This window comes from Gymnodraco acuticeps, unplaced genomic scaffold, assembly GCF_902827175.1.
Source record: "Gymnodraco acuticeps unplaced genomic scaffold, fGymAcu1.1, whole genome shotgun sequence".
NCBI classification, from domain to species: domain Eukaryota; kingdom Metazoa; phylum Chordata; class Actinopteri; order Perciformes; family Bathydraconidae; genus Gymnodraco; species Gymnodraco acuticeps.
Genome location: NW_022990274.1, coordinates 2,945,526 through 2,957,777, shown reverse-complemented (window position 1 = coordinate 2,957,777; position 12,252 = coordinate 2,945,526). Strand labels below are relative to the sequence as shown.

Genomic DNA, 12,252 nt, shown 5'->3' with positions numbered 1-12,252 from the left:
AAAAGCCTTGATGTTCATCAGTCCACGGTAAGACAAAGTGTCTATAAATGGAGAGAGTTCAGCACTGTTGCTACTCTCCCTAGGAGTGGCCGTCCTGTAAAGATGACTGCAAGAGCACAGCGCAGAATGCTCAATGAGGTGAAGAAGAATCCTAGAGTGTCAGCTAGAGACTTAAAGAAATCTCTGGCACATGCTAACATCTCTGTTGACGAATCTACGATACGTAAAACACTGAACAAGAATGGAGTTCATGGGAGGACACCACGGAGGAAGCCACTGCTGACCAGGAAAAACATTGCTGCAAGTTTGAAGTTTGCAAAAGAGCACCTGGATGTTCCATAGCGCTACTGGCAAAATATTCTGTGGACAGATGAAACCAAAGTTGAGTTGTTTGGAAGGAACACACAACGCTATGTGTGGAGAATCCAAAGGGTTCACATACTTTTTCTTGCAACTGTATATGATGCTAGCACATTGTTTTCAGCAGGATGATATCCACATATTAACACTGTTTTATAGTGTTATGCCTGATTACAATAGACAGAGGTAAAAAAAACGAATGTAATGCTATAAACAAAGCTACATGACATCGAACTACATCACGGTTACATCAATATATATATACATGTATATGTATGTATATATATATATGTATATATATATACATACATACATACATATACATACATACATATATATACATATACATATATATATATTTATACATATATATATATATATATATATATATTTTTTTTTTAATATATTACCATGGTTTCATGTACAACCCACACAAGTAAAATGTTAAATTAAGCTCTGTTGCTGGGATATCACTAGATCCTGTTACATCAGCGTAATATAAAAGTACATAACGATGTATGTGTAAATTAGCATAATTACTAGCTGCTAACTGCTGCGGCCGCCTTGTTAATATCAAAATCCATCATAACAATCCATTACCATGCTGTCATGAACGTGCGGTGCTGTTACGTGTACAAATTGACGTGGTTAATGTGAACAAGCCTTTTGGGGGGGGTGGTTAAAGTTGCGCATGCTCTATGAGCGCACATACTGTACGGGTACTTCTCAGGCATGACGGGTAATCTGTGACGTTTCGCTCTCTCAAAAGTTGGGCCATTTTATCTTCATGCGCCAATGAGCAACTCTCATAGGAATTAATGAGGCCCCGCCTCCCACGCTGTATCCAGTTCTTATTATACATCCATGGGTTACATGGCCTTGCATCACCACCGCTAAGTTAAGGGCGGCTAATGTTAGCTTGATCATATTTAATCAGGGCTGCCCCTGGCCAACTTGTGGCCCCACACAAATGTATTTGATGAGGCCCCCTGTCTCGTGAGCTTCCACGGATGGGGGGGGTGCGAGTGGAGCACGCGCGTGAACTGCGAGCATTTAATTGCGCCGCATTTGTGCATCAACTGAGGCTCCCTCCGCAAGATGAGACCCCATGCAGACTGCGTGGTGAGGGGCAGCCCTGTATTTAGTAGTCTTAGCTTTTGCTATTTGTTAGCAACCTCCATTTTTATCCGACATCTGCCAGTAGGGTTTTTCATGACATAATGTATGTCGTAGAACAAAATATTAAAATGTCTAAAGCTAATACAGACAATATTTCTGAAATCGAACCAAAAAAAGCAAATGCAAAAATGCTAACTCTAGGGTATGGACTCATTCCTGCACCACTCTATCACACTGTATGCTCGAGAAAATAGCGTGAGTGTGACCAAGGCTTCACCACTGAAGCTCTCACAGCAGCACACTGGGAAACACATCCTACTACTGTGAGGTCAAGTTCGGGCAAAGGAGGAAGACGTATGAAAGAAATGACAGGTCAGGTATTCAGCACAAATGTACAAGCATTTGGAAGAGTGGACCTTGAAATATTTACTGTCTAATACACTCTCTGGATCTCTCCTGTCAGCACTCAGGAGGGAAATGTTACTGACAAGATTGAAAGAATTGTTCACATCCAGTTGAGAGCAAACACACAAAAGGGTGGGACAAACACACATGTTCACACACTTACATAAGCCGGACCATTTGTTTGCAGTTGCCAGGTTAAATATGGGCCACATATTAGTCTTATCTGGAGACAGAGATTGATAACGGTAGTGTGTACTTGGGACAAAGCTCAGAGTTATGATCAAGAGTTCAGATTCCTAACATGTATGGTCATATATGAGCTTTATCGTCTTTTTTATAAAAAATAAAAACATTCATAAAACGGTCTCACAGGCCTGACAGAGCCGATAGAGATCAGGCTTGACCCTGTCGTGGTCCCTCCCTTGTTTTTCATCTCGGGCTTGTTAGCAAATTGCTTCCTGCCAACGCTATGACATTTTTTTGGTTGAAATGTTTAGAAAAGGAAATGCTGCTGTGATTTTTGGAGATGGAACGTTCCACTTTTTGTATATATAGACATTGGCAGTTTGTTCTATGCTCCTTTACCGTCTCCTCCCACAATTTTGACCCACCACTTCCTGAAATGCAAATGTTATCAACAAGTATGCTGTGTGCATTTTTTTTGCAACATTTAGCAAATGTTGGCACCTTATGTTGAAGCTAAAAATGTAACCTCAATAAGACCCATTTAAACAGAGAATTGCAAAAATAAGTCAACAACTTTCACACACAGATTTCCCAAATAGTGAAACATTTTCTGGCAACTATACTTCCCTACCTTCTAAAACATTTTGTAAGAACAATTGGAAGCTTTTGAAGTTTTGAATACGCCTTGATTGGCTGTCTTGATATCTTATGACGTGATCATTCTCGAAAAATGGGGAAAATACTTTTCTTGTTATAGTAGCTGTTTAAATGTAACTGGGTTGTTGAATTGCTGCTAGACCAGCGTTTCTCAAAGAAATGTGATAGGTGGGTCGCGAATGGGCACGATGAATTTTTTATTTTTTTTAATAAATGTGTTACAGCCGGAGACTCGCAACGGCGGTGGACTATATTTAAATGTATATAGACTCTTGGACATTACAATGCTCTGGAGTTATTGGAAATTGCACGAGTCAGAAGCAATCTTATGCAGCCATAACTGGAATCTAATTCTGCAAAAATGTAAATAAAAGGTGAGAAGTTGATTGATATGATATGTTGATTTGAAATATGAACATTTTGAATTAAGCTTCAGACTATTCGGTACAGCCCGAGTACCATTAGTACTACAAGCGGCGATTGCTTCTGATAGAAACATCACTTTTGAGTTGTACAAATGTTTTGCATTCAAATAACGTGTCATTCACCCTCTGTGTTTTTGGGGTGGAGGCAAGTCTTATTTTCTCCACACCTAGTGGTTAGGGAAAATAGCTTGCCTTTTTTCATTCTGGTAAACCTATCCATTAAATCCTGTAACTGTACTGGCGTTTCTGGTGGTAAAAGTTACGTTAATAATGCATTTTTAAGACATTTATATCACTACTCTAAAAATTCTACTAGACTCCCCTACAGTAAATGGTTGGCTAAAGCCCCCCGCCCCCTTATCCTGAGTGTGGCTTGTCTGCCCTGCACCCCTGGCATTTCCTGTGAGTAAAAGAGGGATTGGGCAAAGCTGGCAAGCAGCACCCATTTCAGTAATGGATACCAGATGAAGGGAGCGTATATTCAAAGGTGTGCACATGAACTGTACTGTATATGTGCGTGTGAGTTCACGTGCACATGTGTGCTCATGCGTGGAAATCCTCCCGTAAACCCCTCCTGGCAGTCGTACTCTTACAGAAAACACACAACCTTCCCTCTTTAACAGCCCTGCAGGAACTTCATCTGTTTTCCCTCCCACTTTCTTCTACGTGCTCTTTGTCTTTCCAAAACAAGATGAATCAAACCTCGGCTCCTCCATCCAGAGGTCTTTTATTTTTAGACGCAGGGCGATGTGCGAGTTTGTCCAATATAAACACATTCGGGTACAAGGATCACTTGTTTAGACATTCTCAAGATTTTTTTGCAGAACATAAACTCCCTAGACTCCACCTACCGCAACATCTGCATGTACATCGCTCACATACAGAGGAGTAGCTGGCTCCACCTAAACATAATATTTCCTCCTGATAAGCTCAGATGGATTTAAAAGGACGAGTTCCGTTGGTCTAAGAGTCTTGTGTTCTTTTTCAATGTGCAAGGCGTATCCGATGCGAACAAAACTGCGATAACTTTGACACATGACTTTATATAGTTTTTGTATCTTTGTTTATCCAAAATGTTTTCACTCTTACCTTGACTTCACATTTCTTGTGGCAGGCTATGCGGCACACTAGAGAAAACAGAAGAGAACAAAATGAAAATTAACTTCACAGCTCGTAAAAGTTTCCCAAACATTGTGGACGAATCCAAACACTGTGGTCCAGAATGATTCATGACAGTTGAGCTGTCAAGGAGGTGTCAAAAGCAAGAGCTCCATGGAAAGTGTTTGTCCTGAGATGGAACTCACATATCATCTGCTGTTAGTTGGCTAATACTTCCTAATATAAATGTTGTGATTGTTACACTCTGGCATGTATTGCGTTATGCTGAAATACTCATATACAATTAACCTTCCTGTTGTCTTCGAGTCAAATTTGACCTGTTTTTAAATGTTGGAAAAAGCGGTTATTTAATCTCATTGCTATAAAAATAACATGCATGCATTGTTTCACAGTACGTTCTTCGCAATAAAAATGTATGATCACTGTGACAAGACATTGTCCCTGTTTGCGTATGGCACATGGCAAAAGGCACACTTAGTCAACACATTCAAACACACATCCATTGAGTCCTCGCACTACAATTACTTTACAGTTAATTTATTCCCAACATTTGTAAAATAATCACTCAAATCAATATTTTGTCAAAAACTGTTTATTTTTACTTAAAACAGAACTGTGCCAAAGTAACCTGCTGTTCCACTCATTCCCAGTTCCAGAGTCCCAAACAGAAGAACAGAATAGTGCTGCCTTAAATAGAGCCTCAATCAGTCCGAACAGGTGTGCTCAATTGGACCATGTTATAACATGGGTGACAATAATTCCTTATAAGTACAAATGTCATTGTTTAGGGCTTTAATTGTCAGAAAGTAGCAACATATGATGACTCCTTTGATTTATTGTGTTTAATTATTTTAATATAAATTGTAATAAATGTGTGGTTCTTTACAATTACATTAAATCATTTGATAAATAGTTGGTTGGGCTATGGGGAGGGGCTTAACACATAAAAGCCTCTGGCCACCGATGTGTTGGGGTGGCTGATGAGGGCTGTAGAGCAGACAGGTACACTTGAAACATTTTCTGTGGGCTTTGTTTATATGTTTTATTTGGAATGGTCGTCCATATTATTTAGTTTTTTTTAAAACGTTTTTTCTATAAATAAAAGCACTTCAATATTTTCTTTTGTGACTAAAGCCATCTTTTAATTTTTTCTTTGTAATTTCCCCCACACTATTTGTAACATTTGGTGTCAGAAGTGGGATTTCCACAGATCCCCGGAGCTCTTTTCCCCAAAAAAAGTGATGTTCCGTAAAACCAACACAATGAGCATTTTTTTTAAAGTTACTTTGAACAGCGCTAAACAGCAGAGCTGAATAATTATTGTTTGTGGGTTTACCACTTCACCTGACCCCCTACCACACACAAGTGGGATCTATTATTAGAACATTTCTTAGAAAAATCCTCAGTGTATTCACAGAAGGCCATAATATGTAGGAGTCGGAGTTAAAAGGAATTCATAAACATCTCATTCGCACAATCAACCAAGATAAAAGGCTTGTTCTACTGTTGAAGTTCTACTGTTGAAGTTCAACACATTATTTGCAGCTTCCCTTCTGCCCCCGAGCCCCCTCTCCGGACTCCCACTGCGTCTACAAATAAGGGTCAATGGGGGAGAGCACCTGGACCAGCAGCTCGTAAATTGTTAGAGCCCCTCGAAGGGCAGAGAACGAAAACACAACTCACTGTGCCGAGGCGTAAGCTTTCCAAATAAAGGAGAGGACTTTGTGCTTTTACTGGAACACCATACTCCTTATGTAATGAGTTATTCTTCCTGTCTCCAGACACATTTTTCAAAGCAAGTGTAATATCTATTGTGATTATTTGTGAAGTCATTGATATGAATTTGGGAGCCTGCCAGTCCTCACATTGTGTGGGAGTGGAGACTGTGTGTATGTTATACTGTTATGGCGAATGTTCCTCAACCCCATGCTTCCTGTTATATTTGTTGCCTCAGCTATACAGGGAACTGTTCCTGTATTAACTTTATGTCCCTTAATCACGCAAAAATATTTCTCAAACACACTACTTTGTTCTTAAAACCACATGATCTTTGTTTATTATGAAAAATCTGTCTTTACAAGGCTCAATTATTTAAAAAGTCAATGGAAAGACGCAAATACACAAACTCATTCCACCACACAGTGAGTCCGTTTGATGCCAGCTAGCTTACGGCTAACGTGAACGGTCTGTTCATTTGCTGTTTGGAATTTGTGCTATCCTCTCATTGGGTTGAAATCTGAATAAATATTTTAACAGAGTTCTTACCAAGAGATATTGGAACATTATATTAAGTATTAATTCAACTGGCTACTTAGCGCAACAAGGAGTGGAAAACCTACAGTACAGGTGCACCAACAGTGCTAACATGACAAATCCATAAACTAACTAGAAATACTGCCCAGGGTTTTATAATGTTGCCAGTCAAGTTGTTCTGCTGTGTGTCTATAAGTTTGTTTGAGAGAAAAAATAAGTCAAGTTTATTGTTTCTTTTTCACATGCTTGGCCTAAAAGGCTTTTGTTATAATCCAAGTTGTAGCCCTAAAAGTAGAAATTGCTTCAAATATGGATGTTGGTACAAAAAGAAAATACACATTTTAAAACGGATGCTTAACACACATCAATACAATCACCAATTTCAAGGTGGGGGGACCCAACATGAGTGTTACCAGTTCAGTATCCAATAAATGTGAAATATGGTTACATCCTCCCCTTCTGTTCCTGAGTTATGCCGTTGAATAATGGCCAGAAAAGTATTTTTTCAGAATAATTTGGAGATTTTCAATATTGAAAAGACGTCTTAATTTATCCTATAAGGCAGTGATTCTCAAACTTTTTCAATAATGTAGCCCCTTTGAAAAAGAAATTCAGCCAAGTACCCCCTGATCAGCACAAACACAATTTGTTAGGGAAAAAATGCCTATAAAGAGGTACAGTACGGCGCTGCACCATCGGTGTCTGATTTATTAAAACAACAACCTTGTAACTGAGAAACACTTACATTTCAACATACACACTACAGTAAGACGACATTGAACTGATCTTTTTAATAAGTTGTACTTAATTTAGTGAGAAACATGGGCTTGTGCTTCGCTGAGGATCTTTGTCATTCTGACAGGGAGGCAACCTGCAGTTATTACACTTCACGTTTTGAAATATGTGTAACTCTGTTAATATAAAACCCACACTGCTAAAACTTCGTTACTTTTCCTAAAATTGGTATTTTTATTTATTTAGGGGCGTGGGGAATGAAGAGAAACATATATATGAGCATTTTATGAGCATGGGATTTTGACCCCTCATATAAACATATGCATAATGCTGCGCTATACTTTGCGGCCGCACGCCGTTGCCAAGCAACGCTTATTGTTTAGGTCCTTTGATAAGCAGGCAGTCATATAATTAACTAGAACTAGCTAGATCTGATAGATTTGGATATTAACGCGAGTGAAGACCGGACGCGAGAGATCAGAGATCAGATCAGCTGCTGCTGACGGAGAACACGCAGCTCTTCCGGATCATAGCTGCCCCGCTGTGACGGACCGTTGAGCGGAGCAAAATACACTAAGAGTTAGACCTACTGTAACACACTTAGCTAGTTTATCTACTCTGGAACTAGCTAAACTAGTTATAAATATATGTATTCTTTACTGTCGGGTCACTCATTACAGGTTCAGCGAGCTGCACGAGACTGACGGGCTGTCAGGAGAGGGAGAGGAAAAGAGAGCACCCCGTTTATTTTCCCATTTTATTATCCAGAGTTACTGTAAACCTTTGAATAAAGTAGTTCATCTACTATTAGTAGTAGTTTGTTTAAATGCATTACTTATGTTTGTTTTTTTCATGAACATAAAATAAATCTCACGTGCTCCCTGCAGTACTCCAACGTACCCCTACCCTAGGGGTCCGCGTACCCCCATTTGAGAACCACTGGGGTGTTTGTCTGCAATTTTTTCATAATTAGGATATGAATTCTTCCAAAAACATGTTTTGGTAGGTGACGTTTGACTGCCAAAATGTAATCAGACCAAGTGGACATTTCTGAGATAATCGTGTTCAAGTAGAACGGATAAGAGCTCACGGTGTCCTTGTCCTTTCACCTTTTGACCATCAAACTCTTATCAGTTTATCCTTGACGCCAAGTGGATATCGGTGCCACATTTTAAGGAAATCTCTCAAGGTGATCCTGAGACATTGCTCTCAAGAAGACACACAAGAAAAGGATTAGAAGAACAAACAAAACACTTAATCCGTATTCATGGTTGTCACAAGTGAAACCAAATAATTAATGTTAGCTATATTAGCGTCAAGAGTTGAGGCTCCCAGACATGAAATAAAACGCTCTGAGAAGTTTATAAGGGTAGCTCAATCATTATTGACACTTATCGATAGAGTTTGTCATCAACTTAAATATGTGTTTTTATAGGTGTGTCTTTCTATGCAAGGTTATAGGTTTGTAGAAATCTTTAACAACCCTTAACCTGGTTCAGGGTCAGAGGTTAAGTGTTCAAAGCAACATGGGGTTAACCAACAGCTCCGGTGTCTTCATTCTTATCCAGCAGACATTTATTTATCTTTTCTGTTTTTCCACAGGAGTATGCTTTCATTCAAGGAGACTTGTATTTAGCTAACCCACAGCCATGCTTCATTTGATTGACATGTCACAAGTAGAGCTTTTTATTTTAAATGATGTTCACTGTTAGATGTACAAAAGGGGAAAATGGGACAAACTTCTATTTCAATAAACTGTTGGACAAGTAGTGTAAACATACAGCATGTGGGAAAAGTGAGAAGCTCCTTTTTTAGAGCCAAATGTGTAATTACATAACGGTGCAGTTAGTTTCTATTTAAGCACATGCAGGACTATATTTGCACTTGGGGGGTAACATTTGAAAGTCAGTTTGACTCCTTAATTAGAGGCCTTCACATGTGGGTGGCACCATGAAGTCCTACCGGGATACACGTTTCCAAGTCTTCCAAAAGTACTCTGGTTCCCATGGTCAAACAGAATGGAGTTATTCTATACAACTTTGCCCTCATGCTGTACTGTGTCACCGGGCACCGCCTGAGTCCAAGCTTTGAGAAACATAATGAAACACATGACATTATTCTCTGTTCGAACAACATACTCTGAGTGAGGTTAGAATTTCATATTTCCGATCAACTGTTGATTATACCAAGGCCCCACAGCATTTCCTGAACCCACAAAGGAGCATTTTTTTTAATCAAATCTTTCCATATGTTATTCATTGGGTTTTTGGATTTAATAAATAGCTGAGTCATCATTAAGATATTAAATATTACGAAATAGATCAAAAATGGCAATCAAAATGTCCAATAGAGTATGGTAGCGTGTTCAAATGCAATGTAATGTAATGTTTAGTCAGGCATATATATACAACAAATATTAAAAATAAAAGTATATTAAACTTAGATTCCAGCTGACTGTTAAGGTAAGGTAACTGGAAGCAAGTATTATTTGGCATTTCTGCATGATAAATACTTAAATGATTACTGGCTAATATCTTTGGCACTACTTTTGCCTTACACGAAAATGTAAAAAGGGCTGCCTGGACTACTAAAAAATAACATTGCCATCCAACGAAATCCAGAGTCGGTCAGACAAACACAGGACTTTTTTTCAACCAGCAGATATATGTTCGCTTCCAGTGTGAAACAAGGGAAGGCTTATTTAATGTTCAATTAGGTTCCTAACCTTACTACGACACTTATTTCAAGCCAAACCATGAACTCTTACGAAACATGTTTGTCTTTAAGTGTTTTGAGAAAAACAAACTGACTTTGATAGAACCCAAAGTTATAGCCATGACTGTAGAACATCAAATATGGATGTTGCTGCAAAGAAGAAACTACAAATTCTAAAAAGTGGTTGCTACAAAACGGTGGCGAACCGTCAGGGCCTTCAAGGTATTCAGAGAATACCCTGGAACACTCAGATAAAAACAAAAAATCGATTTAATTATATAAATAAAATGTAATCAAATGTATATAAAATGAATAAATGAGAATCATATCTGTGTTGTTGATCTGTAATATTACAGTGTTACGTTGATTTGTTTGTCCTTCTCGGACCATGCACTACGCATTTCAGTGGTTTTGCCGGCGGCGGGGGGGTGTGTGTGTCGACAGAAGGTCCAGTTGTGATAGACACGGTTCGCCACTGCTTCAAACCCATCTTCAACGCTGGCAGCTCAAAAGATCTATATAATCGTTGAGAAATGGTCTTGAATAATGGCTGGCAGACTGATGTCACAGTGAAGTTGACATTTGACCTTTGGAATCAAAAAATAAATAATGTAATGCGTGTAGATATTTGTGTGAAGTTTTTTCATAATGAGCATTTCAATTCTTCAAAAAGGTCACAGAAAATGTGACTGCCAAAATCTCACTAAAATCACTAGTGGAACAAATGAAGTCACAGTAAGCTTCCATTTTGACCCATGAGATCAGTTGAAGACGCTACAATAGGCTATTGGAAAGTGTGATGATGGCTTCTATGAAATGTTACAGACTAGGTAGTTCTGTTTCCTAAAAATAACCAAGTTGTTTTGTTTTGTCTCAATCTACAATGATAACCTTGTGTTTAAAAACTGTGACTGAAATCTTCAAGAAAATACTCTTTCCTTGAGAACATAATCGAGAGTGGTTGCATGTGAACGTCAGTTTTGTTAGGGTTGAAACAGAGTTACAAGGTCTTTTAAAAATAAGAGAACGTTACCTGTACATGTATACATTATTTTACACTTAATATGTGGGATCTGTGTACTTTCACACAAGAGTAAAAGTGCAGAGTATTTAAGAATTTCACTATATGACATGAGCCACATGGAATGCTCTAATAGATGTGACATTTAAACATGCATGGCAGTTTGCTTGATAAGCATTAAAGCCATGTGTCTGTCCATCAGGACAGTGTCCCGCTCAGCTCCCAGCAGCACGCGAGTCCCCAGTAAACAACACTCCGGGGCCACATGGGAAGAAGCAGGACTTCCATATTGGGTGTGAAAGCGCTGAGCTCAGAGAACTGGGGTTAGGCTTTACCTTGTTAGGAAGTTGGAGCTTTGAAGAATAAACAGAGCAGAAATGTTCCTGCTGGAGGGAAGGAAGAAAAGGGAGGAGGGGGGGCAGAGCAGTGATAAAGAGGGATAGAAGAGGAGGAGAGAGAAGGGAGATGCAAGGAAGAAAAGAAAGGATGAATAATAGAGAAGGAGTGTATCCATCATTAAGCGAATGAGAGGACACTGGGTCAGAATGAGGAGATGATGAGGAGTGTACGCTAGTTATCTGACTCTGGGTCTGTGGTATGCTGTACAACATTAACGGGAGGGGAGGAGGGGGTGAATGATAGAGGTGGGGGTGTGTGTGATTTCCTTCCCCTGGTCCCTTGGAATGAGCGTATACTCCCACCGGGCTGGGCTGGACCCCTTGTAACTCTGAACACAATCAGAGGGCAGGGCCGCAGAATTTCCTCTAACCCCCACCCCCCACCTCACTCTCTCCAGCAAACCCTTTCCCTCTCAGGCACAATCACAAACACAGGAGCACCAACACGTGTCCCCCTAACACCCACAGTACGTCACGTCTGTACACACATACAGTACATAACGTTACTAACTGAGGATCTTACCTAATTGTCCCTCCCAGCCACCGTATAGTTAAAGTTGTGCCTAACTTCAGTGGATCGTTCAAAATGACAACATACGTTCACATGGATGAGAGCAGCACTACGTCACTGCCTGGTGATTTGACAGCCCTGCCCACCTTCTGATGAAAACAATGAATTGGCGCCAAGCTAACAAAATGGTTCCATCATGCCTAAAAGCTGCTGTGTCGTTTGTCGCATTTCAAAGAAGAGAAAGATACAATTGTATTTACTTTTACTTAGTAAAAAAGAATGTAAAGAACATATCCTTGGCTTCACACCTCCACAGAGAGGCAAAAAGTGTAATCAATGAGACCCGCT

General features: G+C 39.5%; 1 protein-coding gene across 12 annotated transcripts in view; it reads right to left on the bottom strand.

Annotated features, from left to right (window-relative positions):
- The window catches only part of tns1b (tensin 1b), a 249,357-nt gene that overhangs the window by 148,388 nt on the left and 88,717 nt on the right, over positions 1 to 12,252 (bottom strand). For all 12 annotated transcript variants that reach the window (XM_034221400.1, XM_034221402.1, XM_034221408.1 and 9 more), the window contains exon 3: positions 4,242 to 4,279. In XM_034221400.1, coding sequence (XP_034077291.1) covers positions 4,242 to 4,279 — 38 coding nt within the window. The remainder of the gene's footprint in view (positions 1 to 4,241; positions 4,280 to 12,252) is intronic.